The sequence below is a fragment of the Calypte anna genome, chromosome 1, assembly GCF_003957555.1.
Source record: "Calypte anna isolate BGI_N300 chromosome 1, bCalAnn1_v1.p, whole genome shotgun sequence".
Lineage (NCBI taxonomy): Eukaryota > Metazoa > Chordata > Aves > Apodiformes > Trochilidae > Calypte > Calypte anna.
Genome location: NC_044244.1, coordinates 176546251 through 176564283, shown reverse-complemented (window position 1 = coordinate 176564283; position 18033 = coordinate 176546251). Strand labels below are relative to the sequence as shown.

General features: G+C 39.5%; 1 protein-coding gene and 1 long non-coding RNA gene across 5 annotated transcripts in view; one reads left to right on the top strand and one right to left on the bottom strand.

The window, feature by feature from the left end:
• LOC115600388 overlaps positions 1-371 on the bottom strand; it is a 40437-nt gene extending 40066 nt beyond the window's left edge. The window contains exon 1 of the long non-coding RNA XR_003988934.1: positions 262-371. This is a non-coding gene — a long non-coding RNA (uncharacterized LOC115600388). The remainder of the gene's footprint in view (positions 1-261) is intronic.
• Positions 348-16378, top strand: USPL1 (ubiquitin specific peptidase like 1). Of its 4 annotated transcripts, none has more exons than XM_030468891.1 (9): positions 348-485; positions 5683-5778; positions 6401-6529; positions 7728-8382; positions 10311-10397; positions 10811-10937; positions 12193-12318; positions 12907-13067; positions 14293-16378. In XM_030468891.1, exons 2-9 carry the CDS (start codon positions 5776-5778, stop codon positions 16296-16298), a joined length of 3294 nt encoding a protein of 1097 aa, XP_030324751.1. In that variant the 5' UTR covers positions 348-485; positions 5683-5775; the 3' UTR covers positions 16299-16378. The 4 variants fall into 4 exon arrangements, with proteins under 4 accessions (XP_030324751.1, XP_030324755.1, XP_030324740.1 ...); XM_030468880.1 differs by having other exon boundaries at positions 359-485; positions 5683-5849; XM_030468895.1 differs by lacking the exon at positions 5683-5778 and having other exon boundaries at positions 354-485.
• The last annotated feature ends 1655 nt before the right edge of the window (positions 16379-18033 follow it).

Genomic DNA, 18033 nt, shown 5'->3' with positions numbered 1-18033 from the left:
GCGAGGCGGCAGCGCGGTCTATAGGGCTCGCAGGGCCGCCGCTCCCGTTAGGAAGCTGCCGTGCTTCGCCCCTCCAGCGGAAGGCGGTAGCAGCGCCCGCCTCGCCTCGGGCAGGCGGCGGAGGGTAGCGGTGCACCGCTCGCCACTCGCTCCTCGCAGGGCCGGCCCCCACGCAGGCGGGCGGCCCGAGACCCGGATCGTTCCCTCCCACTCGGCTGCGTGAAGGAGCGAGAAGGAAAGGCAGGGGGGAGGGGAAAGTACCTCAGTCGCTGCTTGCACGGCCGCTGCGCACTCCAGCTCCCGCCCGCCGCCCTGCGGCGGCTCCGCCTCCGTTGCCTGCCGGGAGCGGGGCGCGCCGGCTTGGCGTGGCGGCAGGGACGAGCCGGAAACTGCGCAGCGACAGCCGGGCCGGCGGCGGGGGCCGCGTTTGCCGCTGCGGGCAGCTCCTTGCCCTGGGACAACGGGCGCTGGATAACGGATGCGGGGTAACAGCTGCGGGGTAACGGTTGGGGGGTAACGGCCGCGCGGCGCGGGTGGGAGGGCCGTGCCTGCCCCCGCCAAGCACACGTGTGGCGGGAAGGCCGCCGGGGGGAGGCCCCGCGTCCCGGGCAGCTCCGGGATGGGGTTACCTACACCGCACCGAGCGCCGCGACGGCGAGGGCCGCGTGTGGCGGCACGGGGAGCGGAGGCACGGCGGCAGCCAGCGCGGGACTATGGCGCTTGGGCCGCGCTGCCCGTGCCCGCCGCGAGGCCCGGTATAGCGGGCGGCTGGCTTCGGGTCTGGGGCAGCCCCGGCGTGCACAGCTCCCCGCGGGCTACGCCGAGCGCTTTGTCGGGCTGCGGGGGTGGCAGGTCCCTGTGGGAGCGGTGGTCTCACGGGTTCCCAAATGCCGACTAAGTATTTCATGTCAGTGTGGGTGCGGGTGAGGTGTGCGTTCCCTGTGCGCGGGTAGCGCTGTCCGGGGCCACCGCGTAGTTAGGAGGTGCGTCAGGTGAGGTACCGGTTCGTGTGTGTAAATACAGACACCGGGCAGTGGGTGGGTCAGGTGAGGTACCGGTTCGAGTGTGTAAATACAGACACCGGGCAGTGGGTGGGTTAGCTGCGTCTGCCCCCTCGGCCCTCCTTGCCCACTGCCTGGAGGTAGAGGCTGCGGCTCTGCCATCTCTTACCTGCAGCCACAGTAAGCTGCACTACTTCAGCCTGTACGCTTTCCCAGTAACTATTTCTTTTTTAAATGGACCGAATGACTTGTCAACAAAATTTGTAGTCCCAGCTCTTTGTTGCACACCCTTAAGAGCATTTAATATGAGGTTTAAGAGAATCCTGGCTGCAGAAGAAACTTTTAGAACAGCAGTGTAATAACATTGCATGCTACTTTAGTTTGCAACTGCATCAATTTATTTCCCTGCTTTCTTGCAGGAATAAAATTTTCTCTCGGTTCCATGTAAGGGTAACATGCAATTCTGCCCAGCACTTACCAGTATGACCAGTAGAGCAATTATGGTTTTTTACTGTTTTACTTACTGGGATGCATTCTGTGCTCCATTTTTTATAGTTCGGGGGGTTTGTTTGTTTGCTTGGTTTTTGTGTGTTTTTTAATATAGTTATGACCTCAGATAAATAAAAAACTTAATGTTCCAATTTCTTCTTGTGTAAAGAATGGATAAATAACGTAGTAGAAAATTTTCTCACTTTTTTCTTCAAACATTTCTTTGTTTCTTTTCACCTTTTCAATATCCCCTTGATGAAGGAAAGAACATTTGTTAGGTGATTTACAAGAAGGTAATTTTTAAGTGTCCCTCAGCCTCTAAACATAGAGATGTTCTGTTCACTGTAGTGTAACGAGTGTTCTTTCACCTGTTAAACGAAGTTTGTAACTGATTATGACTTGCAAGGTTCTGTTTCATAAGGTACAGCTCACTGTTACCAAAAGACTGGGCTCTTTTACCAGTCGTGCAATGGGTTTGGCTGGAAGGGACTTCTAAAGATTATTGTGCTCAAAGCCCTGTCCAGCTTGTCCTTGACTACTTCCATGGGTGAGACATCCACAGTTCTTCTGGGCAGCCTGTCCTAGTGTCTCACCACCCTCATTGTAAATAATTTCTTACTTATGTCTAATATAAAACTATCCTTGTTCAGTATAAAACAGTTGCCCCTTGTTCTGTTGCTACATGCCCTTGTAAATAGTTACTCCATAGCTTTCCTGTAGGAAACTTTCCTTCAGGTACTGGAAGGCATCTATAAGCTCTCCTCTGAGCCATCTTCTCTAGGCTGAACAACCCCAACTCTGTCACCTGTCCTTCATAGGAGAGGTGTTCCAGCCCTCTGACCATCTTTGTGGCCCTTCTCTGAACTCACTCCAAGAACTCCTGGTCATTCCTGTGTTGGAGATTCCAGAACTGGACACAGTACTCACCAGAGCAGAGTAGAGGGGCAGAATCTCCTCCCTTAACCTGCTCACTACACTTCTTTCTGTGAAGCCCAGGATCCAGTTGGCCTTCAGGGCTGCCAGTGCACATTGTCATCTTGTGTTGAGCTTCTCATGCACCACTGTCCCTGAGTCCTTCTCCACAGACTTGCTTTCAACTCCTTCCTCCCACAGCCTGTACTGATACCAGGGGTTGCCTCAGCCCAGGTGCAGGACATTGCACTTGGTCTCATTGAACCTCAGAAGGTTTGCATGGGTCCCCTGTTGGAGCCCGTCAGGGCCCCTCTGGATGGCATCCCTTCCCTCTGCAGGATGAGCAGCACCACTTGGTGTAGCAGCATCTGCAAACTTGCTGAGGGTGCACTTGATCCCACTGCTTAGACCATTGATGAAAGTATTAAACAGTGCTGGTCCCAGTACAGGCAGCTCAGACACTCATTGTTGGTGTCTACTTGGGACATTGAGTTGTTGATCTCAGCTCTTTGAATGATTCCATCCAGACAATTCCGTAGCCATCTGGCAGCCCATCCATCAAACCCATATCTCAAATCCTTCACCTTTTCCTTGTTTTCTTGTTTCTGCACTGTCAGCTCTGTAGCTTATCTGACCTTCTCATGGGCCAATTTAACTCACTAGAACAGTGAGTTAAAAAAAAAAACACAGCTTGTGCTTTACTGAGTTTTCTGCTGTTTTGTCAGTTCAGTTAGCTTGTGGAAAGTCTGATGAGAATGTAAGCTGTTGGGAAAGGGGAGAGGAGAGAAAGAAGAGATAAGAAGAGAAACCTCCCTCTTCTGCAGCTGTGAGCTCTTAGGTCAACTCATCTACTTAAGAATAACAATGGCTTAATAATTATACCAGGTCCATAGCATATTTTGCATTACATTTTTAAGTATCAAGGATAAAAAAAGGAACATAACATAAATGATTTAAAACATGACCCAGTAAGCTTCAAAAGGCATTCCTGTGTACTTTGCCATCTGTAATGCCGATGTTACACTGCTGCAATGGGTTGTTTTGGTCCTTGATACAGCAGTCTTTTAAATGGCTGTTTTTCTTGGCAACTGTTGATCTGATGCCCCATTTTCAAACACAATGCAAAGATCACTAATAACTTGCTGTGATGTTACAAATACTAAAATATACAGGTGGGCCACTTGGTACCAGTCTGAGTATCTAGTACTGACTTGTTGTGTTTATGTCTTTGGAATAAAAGAACAATTAGCAATTTAAAAAAAATGTTTCTTTTGTTCATAAGTGCATAGTACTATTGCTGGGTGATTGTAGTTGGGGGAGGTATTGTACATCTCAGAACAGTAAGCTTTAAAAAGAAGGGCAGAAGTGACAACATAATTAAAAAAATACTTGCTTTCCTTTTGAGAGAGATGACAGGGAAAGCAGGGGCTTGCAAAGAAATAATTATGCTTTATAAAACCAAGGCATGCTTAAAAAGGAATAACCTGCAGGTTGTTAGTGTTACTAACCTTTTTCAATCTGTGTAGTATTTATGTGGTGAGAAACTGCTTAGAGTTCCAGTCTATGTATTTTATTTACTCTGGAGAGCTGAGATTGCTTCCCACCAAGGAATTGACTAAAAGGCCTCTGAACAAATGTTTTTTTGCTAGCTATAGCATGGAGACTGAAGTTGTTATGTGTTTTAGCCTGGCTGATATCTGTATAATTTGTAATAGTATAAAAAAGATCAAGCTCCCAGCTAGACTAAATACATGGTAACAGTTGAGTTTCAGTGTGATAGTGCTGTTGACGCTGAAAAAATGGAGAGCTTGTCTTTCCTTTATAGTTCAGCAAGCTTTAATATGTTGAGATAATTCATTAATTTTACCTTGAGTTAGCCTGGGACCATGCTGTTTCTTGTACACCTTCCAACTCTGCTTCAAAAATTTAACACATGCACTGAAGGCATGTGAGTTGCTGGTTTTGTTCTTATCTTTTATTACAACTGTTAGTTTTATAAATCAGGGTACACCATCTTTAGATGTTGCAGCCCAGTAATCCTGAGAAGTACTGCTGAGCCCATTGCAAGTGTCAGTAGGAAACACCATTGTCTCAGTTTGACCTTCTCAAGATGCAACTGGGGTCTGTTTTAAAATGACTTGTTACATTTTCCAGCTGTGCTTTTTAAATTGATGGTCTGTTGTTTTTTTTAGTGTTCTGTGCAGTTCTGTAGGATCTTTCCTTGTCCAGTGTTAGAATGGTTTTGGGTTGTGCTGGTATTTACCCAGGTCTTAAAAATGCCTTGGTATGCTTATTTTTTTTGCAAAAGGAACTATAATCTGAGTTAGTGATGTAGTGTAAGAAAGGGTTGAAAGGACATCATGGTGTGGGAGAGGATGCTATTCCTTGGAAGTAATGAAAAGGGAACAGTCATGGTTGAAGGAGAGCTATTATGTTGATGACTTTGCAGTTCAACTTACCTTGACTTCCTTCTTCATTTTAGGGAGCTATGTATTTATTATAATTAGTTCCATTTGAAGTCAACAAGAGCAGAATTGAGTCCCCGTAGTTCTAAACCTCTTGTGTTTTTCTGTGATTCAAGGCTCAGTGCCAGTGAAGGAATGGCCTTAAGGAGCTGCCTTTTGATGTGTACTTGGTTCCTACTGAATAAAACATGCAACAGAATTACATAGCAATGATACCGTGGAAGAGCTTCAGTATGCTAGGAATTCTGTAACATTGGTAAAACAACAGTAGGACAAGTTTCTGAAAGTGACAGTAACAGCAGGATTCCCTTTTGTAGTTTTAAACTGTTACATTTATGTGATAAACTTTAGTAGTTTATCATGGATTAAGTTCACTGCTTTGAAAGATGCAACAGGGGGGGCTTTTGCTAAGTTGTTTTTTAAATGTTCCTCAGCAGCCATCTATAGCTAAATAGGATCTTACTGTAGCTATTTTAAAAGTAGTTCATCTGTTCTGAGGCTTTGATGGAGTAAGCTGAGGTGCCCAAGCAATGCAACCATGTTTTTGCAAAGTATAGTGCACTTGGAAAATTCATGAGACCTTGTAAAGTTCAAAGAATAGATAAGTTTGCAAATTCAGGACCTAAACCTGCTAAGTCTATGACTTAATGCAAAGTTTGGAGTTACTAATCTGCTCTAGAAAATAAGTATTTTCAGTTAAGTACTCTTTTGAATTTATTCTCACAGAAAACAGGCTGCATTATTGTTGGTATTTTTATTTCCCAAAATGTAATCTAATTTTTCCTTAATTGTTTTATTCACTTCTTATTTTTCAGGAGTCTTTGAAAAATCCTTAGTGATCATGACATTGTTACAAGTGACATAAGTTAGCCAGTGGCTCAGAATGATGGATACCCAGAAGACTACAAATGGTTTGCAAGTGATTGGAGAAGGGACTGGTATAGGGAAATCGACACTCCACATGGTGGGGTATTTGGGAAAAGTCAGTTGAAACTTGTTTTACATGTGTGCAAAGTTCATATTTTTCTCTGCTTTGAGAGATTTTTAATTGGTCTTAATTTTACAAAAAAAATCTCAAATTATTTTCCACGGAAATCTATAACAATGGCGAAAGATTATTTTAAGTAAATCTGTGCCAGTTATTTTTTTACTGGCACTGTTTTGCAACTGTTTGTATTCCTATGAAAACAGATTTGTCTTTTAAAGATCTGAGTCTGTGTTCCCTGGCAAGAAGTGTCTTGTGGTTTAGTTCAAATAGAATGAAATGTTGCATAATTTTGTTGCTGAAGATAACATTAAATATTTGGATATTTAAATAAAAATATAAATTTATTTCGAACACTATCATACAGATACATATCTTATAAATGTTTAAAAATAAAATCTAGTTAGCTTTTTTCTATGATATTAGGTGTTATATTTAGAAGGTGCACATTGATTTTCTATCTTGGTATGTATATATGTCTTACCTCTGGACAATATATGAAATATGTGAGCTTATGTTGCCTTTTCTTTCCTTTTTTTGTTGCTTAGAACTGTAACCCTGTGGAAACAACTGCACATGAGTATTGTCCAGTCTGCAAAGAGAAGGGCCAGGTCCAAGTGTTACGGACTTATCGCATTAATTTTCAAGAGTCCATTTTTCTTTGTGAAAATCCTCAGGTATTACACCATTAACAGTCTTGTTTGATTGTGTAGGGGCCTTGACATTCAGCAGTTACACTTCTTTAAGTTCAAGATGATGGTGGTAAGCAGAGTGTTGAAACAGGAGTCCTTTGAGTCCATGTGCTGGATGATGTTTGCCTGTATACAGACAAAAATGTAACTATACATTCTGAGGGTGCCCTGCACAGGGACAGAAGTTGGACTTGATGATCCTGATGGGTCCCTTCCAACTTGGCAGATTCTGTGACTCTAACTATATTGTGTAGAAGCAGTGTTTAATAGTTAAAAAGAGTACATTAATAAAGGTGATTTTTTCTTCCATAACAAGGCTACAGAAGTGGCACTAAATAAATGTTTGCACGAATCAGGATACAAGGCAAAACTTTGAGCCATGTAACTAATACAGAGCTCTTCAAGATGTGAGTCTCCCATTTTCACTTAAGTATGGGTAATGCAAATAGGTTTTTTAATCATAACCCAGTGATGGGTTTTTCCCCCTTCTAAGCTTAACTTTAGCTGGATTTCTCTGCTGCTTAATATTTGAGTTGTTATTTTGCTGCCTCTCCTTTCTCCAGTGCTTCATGTTATGAGGGATGGCTATAACAATCCCATACACACTGGTGCCCTTAAATTCCTAGCTGGAGACTAGGCTAGATATGGGTCTCTAAGTTACTCTTTCCATCCCTTCTCTTTTAAGCAATTTTAATATTGTTCTAGAGATTGGTAGTGGCAGATTTGACTATATTCTGGTTGCAGAATATGTGTAAGACCCCACCAATGCCTTGTGTAATGCATTGGGCTGGCCTGAAAGATACTCTGCCAGTTTTAGCACCAGTAGTTTCTCAGGAACAAAATGATAATGCCAAATCTGTATTCCAAAGAAACTGATGTAGCAGAATAAAAGAAGAGGACCCTCCTTATCAAAATCAGGTTATTTTCGGGGATTGCAAGCATTTATTGGAAAAGTAATGTTGATTATCACTACTGATCTATTACTTCACAATTGCTTATAAGACACGGGTTGGATAGAACACCCTTCCCTGTCATACATATGTTGAATTTATGTATTGATTTCATTTAACTATCACTTTGCAGAAGTCCTACATTGTATTTTATAGTATGGTTTGTATTTTTCTTTAGCTGTTGTTCACCTGAAATTGCTCTGTAAATTTCACTGTAACTTTCTTTTCTTTAGTGTATCTACCCACTTGGTTATAAACCGATAAACAGCATAATTACTTCTACTGATTCAGAGAATCATCAAGTTCCATCTACTCATAAGAAGAGGAAATTGTGTGATAGTAGTGACTTTTCTCCTGTTGAATCACATCCAAAAAAAGCAAGAACTAATAATGTTGTAAAAGCTGACCACACTGTTAATACAGATCCTGTTGTCAAATGCTATCAGAATGGTTTATGTATTCCAAAATTGAACTTACACGATGTGTTACAAAATGATAAGCAAAAACTTAATAACAATGTGGAGTCCTGCATGCAGAAGGTGGATTTTGAAACAGACAGCATCACTAACATCTATCAAGAAAGTCCTCCACAGACTTCTAGTCCCAGAACACAGCTCTTGCCAAATTCTGAACTTACCTCAGCATCTGAAATTTTGCTCAAAGATGATAAAGCTTCCACTAATAACACCAATTTATGTCTTCAATGGAGAAACACACATAATCTTTGTTGGTTAGATTGTATTTTGTCAGCACTGGTACAGTTAGAAACATTAAGATTTGCTCTGGCAGAAGACTGTAGTGATGGAAAATGTTTACTCCAGGAGCTCTTAACAAAATATAACCAAGCAACTGTGCTTCTGAATACTTGTGACAGGATTAAAGTAAAAGGTAAGTAAATTTAGCTGCTGTTCCTTTGTATTCAGGTTGATCTGCTACAAATACATGAAATTCAGCACAGTGCACTTAAATATGCCTCCATGCTACTTCAAGATCACAAAAGAATATGTTACAACTCTTTATCATGCATTTGCAGGGTAATGTGCTTTATCCAACAGAATCCTGGTAACCTCCAAAATTGCTTTTCTGTGGGCAAAGGTGCACATCTTCAAAGCATCAAACATTAAGGATTTTTTTTTTGTAGCATCCCACTTAGAGAATTTGTGAATGTTAATGTAATGGCCTTGCTTTGTTTCCTTCCCCTCTGCTCATTGATGTAGTAGGGTGCTATTCTAATCTTAGTCTTCAAAATAATTTCTGTTGTGGTTTATATCTTTGTATAAGGGTCAGTTGTCCTTTCACACAAAAAATAGTAAAATATTGTGTCTTTCCTGGTATGTCAAAAACAGTTTAACACATCTTGTGGCAGAGAAAACATACTGTTTTCCAGAGGATGAAAAAAATCCCAGAGTATTCTGAAGTAGTTCATATACTCTGCTTGCTAGAATATCAGGCTGCTTGATTATAGACTTTCAGATATTACCTGGAAGCCCTTTACCATCACAGAATCAGAGATGGTTTTATTTCCCCTCTCTTGTACTTTGTTTGCAAAGGAGCTTTAAATGGGAATGAAAGGTGTTGAAATGTAGAATCATAGAATTTTCAGGGTTGGAAGTGACTTTTAAGATCATCCAGTTCCAATTCTCCTGCCATGGGCAGGGACACCTCCCACTAGATCAGATTGCTCAGAGCCCCATCCAGTCTGGCCTTAAAAACTTCCAGGGATAAGGCTTCTACCGCCTCTCTGGGCAGCCTGTGCCAGTGTCTCACTACCCTCATGGTGAAGAGCTTCTTCCAAACTTCCAGTTTAAATCTGCCCTCTTCCTGTTTGAATCCATTCCCCCCAGTCCTATCACTACCTGACATCAGAACATGTCCCTCACCAGCTTTCTTTCATGTAGTGCTGTTTGAGACAACTTGACCTTTTCAGTTTATGGGAACTGCTGCAAAACAAATCAGTTTATTTCAGCAAGAGCAGAGAGACTGGGTGAAGATTATTGATAGCTATAGGGAGGATAGGATAGGTTTAGTATTTATTCTGCCCTTCTATGTAATTTTTAAGCCTCTTTTACAAACAGTTTTTAAAAACAATCAAAAGCAATAAACCTGCAAGAAACCTTTTATGTTTTTTATATTCATAGGTTTTATAAGTAAGAAATACTTTCCACACCTGTTCTAATCCTTCCTTTAATTTGTGCATGTTAGGATTATTATTCTGTATTACAAGTTCATGCTTATGCTTAAAGAATGTGGTTGGGTATTAACAATGTAACTTGTAAACTTAAAATACATAACAAAATGTGTAATTTTTAAAAATTATTTTAAAGGCTGATTTAGGAAATTACTAATCTGGAAAGACACTGATTTTTTTATTACCAATTGTATGGCATCATTACAAAGCATGTAAGCAAATTTTTATTCTTTCTATCATAATGTTTATGTTTTTAAAAATACTCTTGATCTCTGAATCTCCAGTGTTTGTAATGCCTTATTACATGATCCTTAAATGTCATTACTATCCAGCTATTTGCTATAGCTTGGCCATAATTTAAATCAAGTTGAATTATATCTGGCTAGCAGACTGTAGTAAAATGTGAATGAATTCTGTAAATTCTTCTCTTAATTTTCACATTACTGAAATTGGCTATTTTGACACTTGAAATTGGCCACTGACATTGGCTATTTTGCCAGCAGTTTTAGGGAAATAGGTTAATATGAAAGGCATCAGTTGGCACAGAATGAGTGCAGATGTGTGTGAGAGGGTAGAGGTGTTACACATAAGCACATGAAAGCATGTGTATTTTTTTTTTCTTCTTTAGATGTTCTTCCAAAAGCAGAATCACATCTCAATGAAATCAGAAACAGAATTTTTACACAGCTTCAACCTCGACTTAGGTGTAAATTTGGTAAGTAATTAGTGCAGCATCTCAGTATTTACTTTCAGGAAACTGTAAAGCTTTGTGTTATGTCAGTACATAAAAGCATGTGTGTATGTAGGCATTCAAGAGGGCTTGTGAATACTTTTTTTTAAATTTTACTGGTGACATAGGCATTACAGTGTGATCAGCTGTTTTGCCCCTTAGCTCTTTGCAACTTGGTAGAGAAAGATATTCTCATCTTTGTAATTCAGCTGTGGTCATGAAATTGTCAGTGGTAACAGTGCTAATGGATCAGTTGCTTTGTTGTGAGGATTAGAAATACAGCCTTGAAGGGATAATTGGAATTAAAATCACAGCAATAAGATTATCTTCTTCTTATTTGAGCTACTTAAAGCTGATTTCAAATATTCAGTGACTTTTTTCCTTCCTTATCTTTGAAGGTAAGAATAGTCCAGTGTTTGCACTCCCTCTCCTCTTAAAACTGGATCAACAAGCTGAGAAGCTCTTCTTGCATTCATTTTCATGGAAGTTTGAATGTTTACGTTGTGGCTACAAATACCAGGACCGGTGAGATTCTTATTTAAGAAGCTTCTGTGCAACTGTTCTACCTTACCTTTTTTTGTCTGCATGTAATAGTTGGTCTTCTTCAAATCTCTGTTTTGTACAGCTTAAGTATGTTGGTAAAGCTTTATGTGACCCACTTCTTTAGACTACCATTTGCAAATACTTTACTTTCATGTCATGTCTTAGGAAACCATGTTATCACTTAATTAAGAAGGAAATAACAGGTAACTATGAGTCCCTGGTCATGCTTACTCCAATATTTTGCAGAGTGCAGAAAGTGTTAGGGTTCTAAAGAATATATATCCAGTACACTTTTGCTGTTGAAGAATATTTGTAATATTCATTTAGGTTACAAAGAAACTAGAGATTCTCTTACATGTCTTTTAAGGTAGTATTACAGGGAAATAATCTATTGAAAATTTATCTAGTTCTATGTAGCTGCAGTTACAAGCTGGTGACTTAACCTCCTTTTAGAGTCAATGGAGAGAGATGCCTTTGGAAGACAGCTCACTTGATTTGAAAAATACCTGTTTCTCTCCAGGTGTATACAATCAAATTCTAGATCCTTGAGTGAGATAGGATTAGTGCTATCTGTTACACTGCCAGCTAATGTGTGGTCCTGGTTAATAGGATGTGCTCCAGAGCCTTTGTCATTACTGTGGTTTTTTCCTAAAGTTGAAAAAATCTGGGTTAGGTTATCTATAAAGGAAGACTTTTCTGTGGCTAATGTATGAGCAAACTAAGTTATTTCACTTTAATATCCTGCATATTGTATTTTTTTTTCATCCAATATAACCTCTGTGTAATCTCAGTACTGAATGTGCTGTTTTTTGAAAGCAAGAGATTGCATAACATGGATTCTGGTGTAATTTGTTACTGCTTCCTCCTCTCCTTGAGATTCTGTATTAGTTAGCAAATTATGTGGATCCTGGTACAAGCTCCATCTTATGTTGGAAGGGAAGCAGAGATAACATGGCCAAGAGAGAAATAGCAAATAGCAAATACTGTGAGACTGAAGGCCACTGAGCTGGTGAGAACAAAGGATGACTGATACTGTTTAGCAGAACTGAATTCAGTGCTGAATTAGATGTGATGGAGTCATAGGGGAATTCACAGAAATGGTTGGAATATAAATAGAATTTGTCTTTATCTTAACCTTAACATTTTCAGAACTTTTTTCTCCTAGTAAAGTTTATTTATATTCATTGCTTTCTGATCAGCAACTCAGCTTACTCTTTTTTCCTGTATGTGTTTCCAGGTGTGAGAAAACACTAACAACATTCACAAATATAATTCCTGATTGGCATCCACTTAATGCTTTCCATGTTGGACCATGTAATAACTGTAGTGATAGATCTCAAAGAAGACAGATGATTTTGGAAAAGTAAGTTTGAATGTGTGAAATTGAAAATAAAATACACAAATGTTTATTGAATGTATCCCTTTCAAAACCAAGCTATTATCTTGAGTTTACAGAGATTCTAAACTTGAAACTCTGCTAAACTCTTTTAAAGGTTTTAGATCATTCTTAAATGCTGAGATAGTAAATAGTGTTTAATTTTAATAAACATGAAAGAGAGCAGTGTTTAACATGCTGACCAGTGTCATCCTATTCACAGGATATCCATCAGGCTGTTGTCTGATCATATGTTTACTGGTTTGACTTGGAACAGTGTCTTTTCCTACTGTAGTTATGGCACAGTTATGTCCTGTTTTGGTTTTTTCACCTTTTCTGCACACCCAAATTCCCTTATTTGGTCTTGGATTTTTTCACTAAATCTACAAGTAAATGGAATATGTAGTTGGGATATTCTTATTTCTTAACTGCTGTGCAGTCTGGAGAGTCCTGTGTGGAAGCAGAATAGCAAGAGCAGAAGGGCTGCATACCCCTTGAGATGCCTTACATTTTTTATTGAGAGCTTTTGCCACTATTTTATTATGCTAAACAGATTATTTATTGTTTCCTTACTAGAATACCTTCAATATTAATGTTACATTTCGTAGAAGGTTTGCCACATAACAACCTGAGGAGCTATTCATTTCAGTTTGGAGACAACTGCTACCAAATAACATCTATTGTTCAGTATCAAACAGATAAGAAGCACTTCATAACCTGGTCTTTGAATCCTGATGGTAAGAACCTTCAATTCTATTGTAATACTTTATGTACCCAAATCCTGTTTTATGGGTTACTGCAGCAGTCTCAACATTCTGTATATAATAACTGGGATTTCTTTTGCTTGTATTTTAAACTTGGTAGTAAAATTTTGTGACAAGTTGTGGGTGAAGGTTTCAGTCTGATTTAACTGATTTCTTCATCAGTGCTCTGTCCTACCCTGTACTCAGAGGCAAAAGTTATTTGAGTAAAGTTGTTTCTTTTCCAAACTTTATAACAGTTAGAAAATAGAGTCTGAGGTGGCTCTTGGACAAATGGTTATTTTGAAGCCAGTTACTAATCCATTCTTGGATGGAAATGAATGTACCTATGGAACTACAAGCATTCAGGAAATGTCTTCATTTCTGAAATTTACTGCACTGAGGGACAAAATAATGTTGAAAACATTACTAATGATATGATGGTTGTACCATTAATGGGAACTCCATAATCACAGAAGGTAAAAAGTTGGTGTTTTGGTTCTCGTGCATCATGTCTAAATTGTACTGCCATAGTCTATGAAGAAACAGGAAGAGGAAGCAGCTGGGAAGTGGAGTTAGATGAGTGGAAGTTGGATGATGTTCTCATGCACATGGTGTGATCCTGGGGGTGCCCTCCACAGGGACAGGAGTTGGACCTGATGATCCTGGTGGGTCCCATCTAACTCCGCATAGTCTGTGATTCTAAGTGCCTAGTTAGGAACATCCTATACATCATATATATATATATATATATATGTACATATATTTAATTTTTAAAGCTGTAAAATATTTGCTTATGATTTGTGAACAATTTGCAGATGATGAGGCGGATTATTATCATGAGAAGTTTTTCTTAAACCCTTATGCCCCTATGTAAAGATATACAGAGTAATTTGAGAGGTGGTTCTTCCCTGAGACCTGTACAGGTGTTTTCAGACAAGATGTTAGGATCATTAATTCAGACAAAAAAAAAAATCTTAGCTTTGTGTTTTTGTTACTTTTAGTAATTTTGGTTACTTTTAGTAATATGATTTCAAGTTCTGCTTGTGTGTGATCTTTTTGCAGTGAAAATCTTCCAGTTTTCTGTGATTTAATAAGGAATGGAGGAAAACCACTCTTTTCGTGCTTCTCAGGAGAATGGGTTAATAAAAATATTTGACTAGTGTCTGAGGATAGTGACTTTTTAAAAAAATCTCTGCACTGGTTGCTGTTTATTTTTCAGGAACTTGGCTGGAATGTGACGATTTAAAGGGGCCATATTGCAAGAGACATACAAGATTTGAAGTTCCTCCTTCAGAGATTCATATTGTTATCTGGGAAAAGAAAACATCCCGTGTGTCAGAAGAACTGAATGCACAGTTCCAGGCTAAACATATTGAAGATCTACCTCTTAATAACGTACAGTCGAATTCCACAGTGTTGCACTGTGGTTTTGATATCATGCTAGACAAAATACCTGAAGAACATCACAAAGAGGATTCTGTGAGAACTCCAGACAAGAAAGAGCAGCAGGTAGCTGAGGATGAAAGTGGCATTCATGATACCATGGTAAACAAAATACCTGAAGAACATCACAGAGAGGATTCTGTGAGAACTCCAGACAAGAAACAGCAGCAGGTAGCTGAGGATGACACTGACATTCATCATGGCTTAGTAAATCTGGCACAGGATGATCTTGTAACACTGATACTTGAAGAAATTCAAGTTGACTCGGAAGGTAAATTGCTGTCAAATGGACAAATGGTGGGAAACAACTTTGTTGGTGAAACCAGCACATTGCAGCAGGGGCAGTTAGCTTTTTCATCTCACAGTCCATGTGAAGAGTTTGCTGGAACTGGTCTAGCTATGAACAACAAAGCAGTGTTATATGAAAACTCCAGCATTTGCTTGCCCCTGGAACAGTTAAACCCATCAAATATTACCCCTTCTGAGCCCAAAACCCGAGACCCTGACCCACCTGATTCATTACTTGCTCAAAAAGTAGATGACAATACTAATTTCCCTAACACAGAACATGGGTTAAATTCAGAGCTACAGCTAAATAGGAAGTTGCCACTAGTAGAGAATATTATGCAAAAATCACCTGACTTGCAAGATGCAAATAAAATTGTAGTTAATTCTCAGGTTGCCAATTTTACTTCTGCCAATAATTCCTCTCAGCCTTCACACAAAGACCAAAAAAGAGGATTTGTAGGAAGCTGGGTAAAGAAATTATTAGGCAAGAATGCTTCTTTTATGCCTTCAAGTGCCTCAGCTCTCAAGAATGAGAGAAGTTGCAGAACTCCCTCAGTGCAAAAAATAAGTGAAGTACGGTTGCCAGTTAAGGGAGCCAGTAACTTTGGTGGGTTTCAAAGCAGACGTACAAACAAAACAACTGAGACCCCCAAGTCAGTGGCTCCTGGGAGCAGTAACACTCTCCCTTTATCAAATTTCAAAGGATTTTCTCAAAGCTCTCATCTTCCAACAGCAAGTCGTACCGCTACCGAAGATCCGACTTGGAATAAGTCAGGAAGTAGGTTGGGTGCCTCAGGTAAAGTGACTCAGTTCCATTCACCTCCCTGTAACTCTGGGAAGGCAGAAGAGTCAGACAGGGACAAAACAAAAAGACTTCGCCTAAAACTGTTAAAAAAGCTTAATGCTAAAAAGAAGAAGTTGGCTTCACTGGATAGGCTAGCAGTGGAACAGATGCAACATGAAAAAGCTGTGAGTGAAGATGTAAGTACCCCACCACAGACTGCTTCTCACAGTGACAGTGAGTTGCTGCAGAGCTTTTTAAGGGAACTGCAGCATCAGATTGATGTTGCAGGGAATGAATCTGAATTTAATATAAACTCTGTATCAGGGTGCACTAGCAATAGTAACAGTGATGAAATACTGGCAGAACTGCTGTCCCCTACTTCAACTGTTGCTTCCCTGGAGGCTCCTAAAAGTGAAGATGAATGTATGTATATGGAAATGGTGCATAGCAGTGTTACAGCAACAGAGCCTGATGACACCAGTGTGCCACATGCAGCAATGACAGGTGAGGACCACAATTATTACAGTCCTGTCAAGGATGGTAATTTAGAACTTCATGCAATAAGCAAACCCAGCATGAAAAAGCTTGCTTTTGAAAGCCCTACAGGGGAAGATATCCTTGATGACCTGTTCTCCATTTCAACACCAAGCTCAATGGCAGGTGACATAGATTTACCTCATTTTGATGAAACACTGTTTGAAACTTGGTAAATATTTGGTTTCTTGGTTTTAAGTGTTTTTCAATCTTGTGTATATTTGGAAGCAAAGCACTATTAAATTATGTTTTCTAAATAATTTAATTGCACACTGGCTATACTTGAACGATTTACATTTGAAGTATTTTTTCCTTAAAATTTTTTTGTAGTAGACAAGGTTTTGATGCATTTTTTTTTGTGTGTGAGAAGCACCTATTTTAGCTGTCAGATAGTATGGTTTTAAATTAAAAGCTCCTGTGAGTCTTAATTTTTGCTGCTTTTAATATGGAAAACATCCATATTCTATTTGAGAAGTAATAAACTTCAGTAGTCTTGTTGATGTAATGGTGTAAGAATTATTTAGGTAGTAGGGGTTTATTTTACAGGATCAACCAGCTCTTGAAGTATTTTTGTCTGCCAAGTACCTTCTGCAACTAGGGATGTTTGCATCCTTTGGTACTGAGGTAGTTTGCAACACTAAACTTGAGGCTGATAGTCTGTTAGGACCTCTGTTGTTTTTAGAAGTACTGTTCAACAAACTCACTGATATATACACACCCCTTGGACACATAGTAGAAATTTTCCCATTTAAAATCATGGCACCTACTGAATGTTTATGCTGGGTAACTGAAAAAAAATGTGTCAGAGTATTATTCTGAGCTAGGTTATTTTTAAAGTCAAAATAGTAAAATTTGGGCCAGAGTTTGCAGCACTAAGAAAGAATATCAGATATAACATTTACTTATAGCTGCAAAATAAAGAAATAAAATTATCTGAAAGTTGGTACCCATTTCTTTTGTCACTAGGAATTTTTCATGGCTAGACTAGTACACACACCCTTGTCTATACATTGATGTTCCAAGGAGATGCAAGGTCATTAAAAAAATAATGATGGAAAAGATGGGAAGAGAGCAGTGAGTAAGCAGTGGGATTCACACCTTGGTGTTCCTGGATTTGTACAGCTTTCATTTTGCTAAATGGGAGTTCTTTAACTTCACAGACATGGAGCTGAGAATATTCTATGCTAAATTAGATTAGCTATACATTTTTCTTTTACTCAGAAATAACAAGGGCTTTACCATCAGCAAGTCCTTGTTTCAGTCATTTTTAGAGGTGTTCTGCATTTTTTCATTGTTTTAGATCCCACATTCAACACATTAACACATCCTCGGTTACTCTCTCAATCGGTGTGGTTGAACATAGTTGTTATTACAAGGCATAGCAGATTTAAGTGGTCTTGGACTGCTTGAACTTGAAAATGTTTGAAAACTGTCAGTGGCACTGAATTCACCTTAATTCACACCTAACCCTAACCTTACCAAGCTATTTCTGTTGCCATCATGTACATGTTTATCAAACTGGCACTTCAGCCAATTAATGGTTTCATTCTTGAAATGTCTTTGTAAAGGACTTGAGCTCCTTCTTTGTCTTAAATGTTGTAATTGGTAACATTACAATAGAAAACAAATTGGTGGATTCTGAATGTAAAGTGCCAGTGTACTGTCGGTCAAATGATTGTGAATTCCCTTATTAAAAAAAACCAAAACAAACCAAACAAAACAAAAAAGCTGACTGAAATTAGAGTTTGACTTATCAGTGAATAAAACAAATGCCTTAGCAAGTCTTGGGGGGGGTGGGGGGCAGCTATAGGATTTTCTTCTGGAATTTTCCAACCAGTGTATTCTACATTTTCAAACCACAAAAAATCGATGCCTCACTACCCCCAGCTGCTTGTTGCAGAGGTTTCCCCA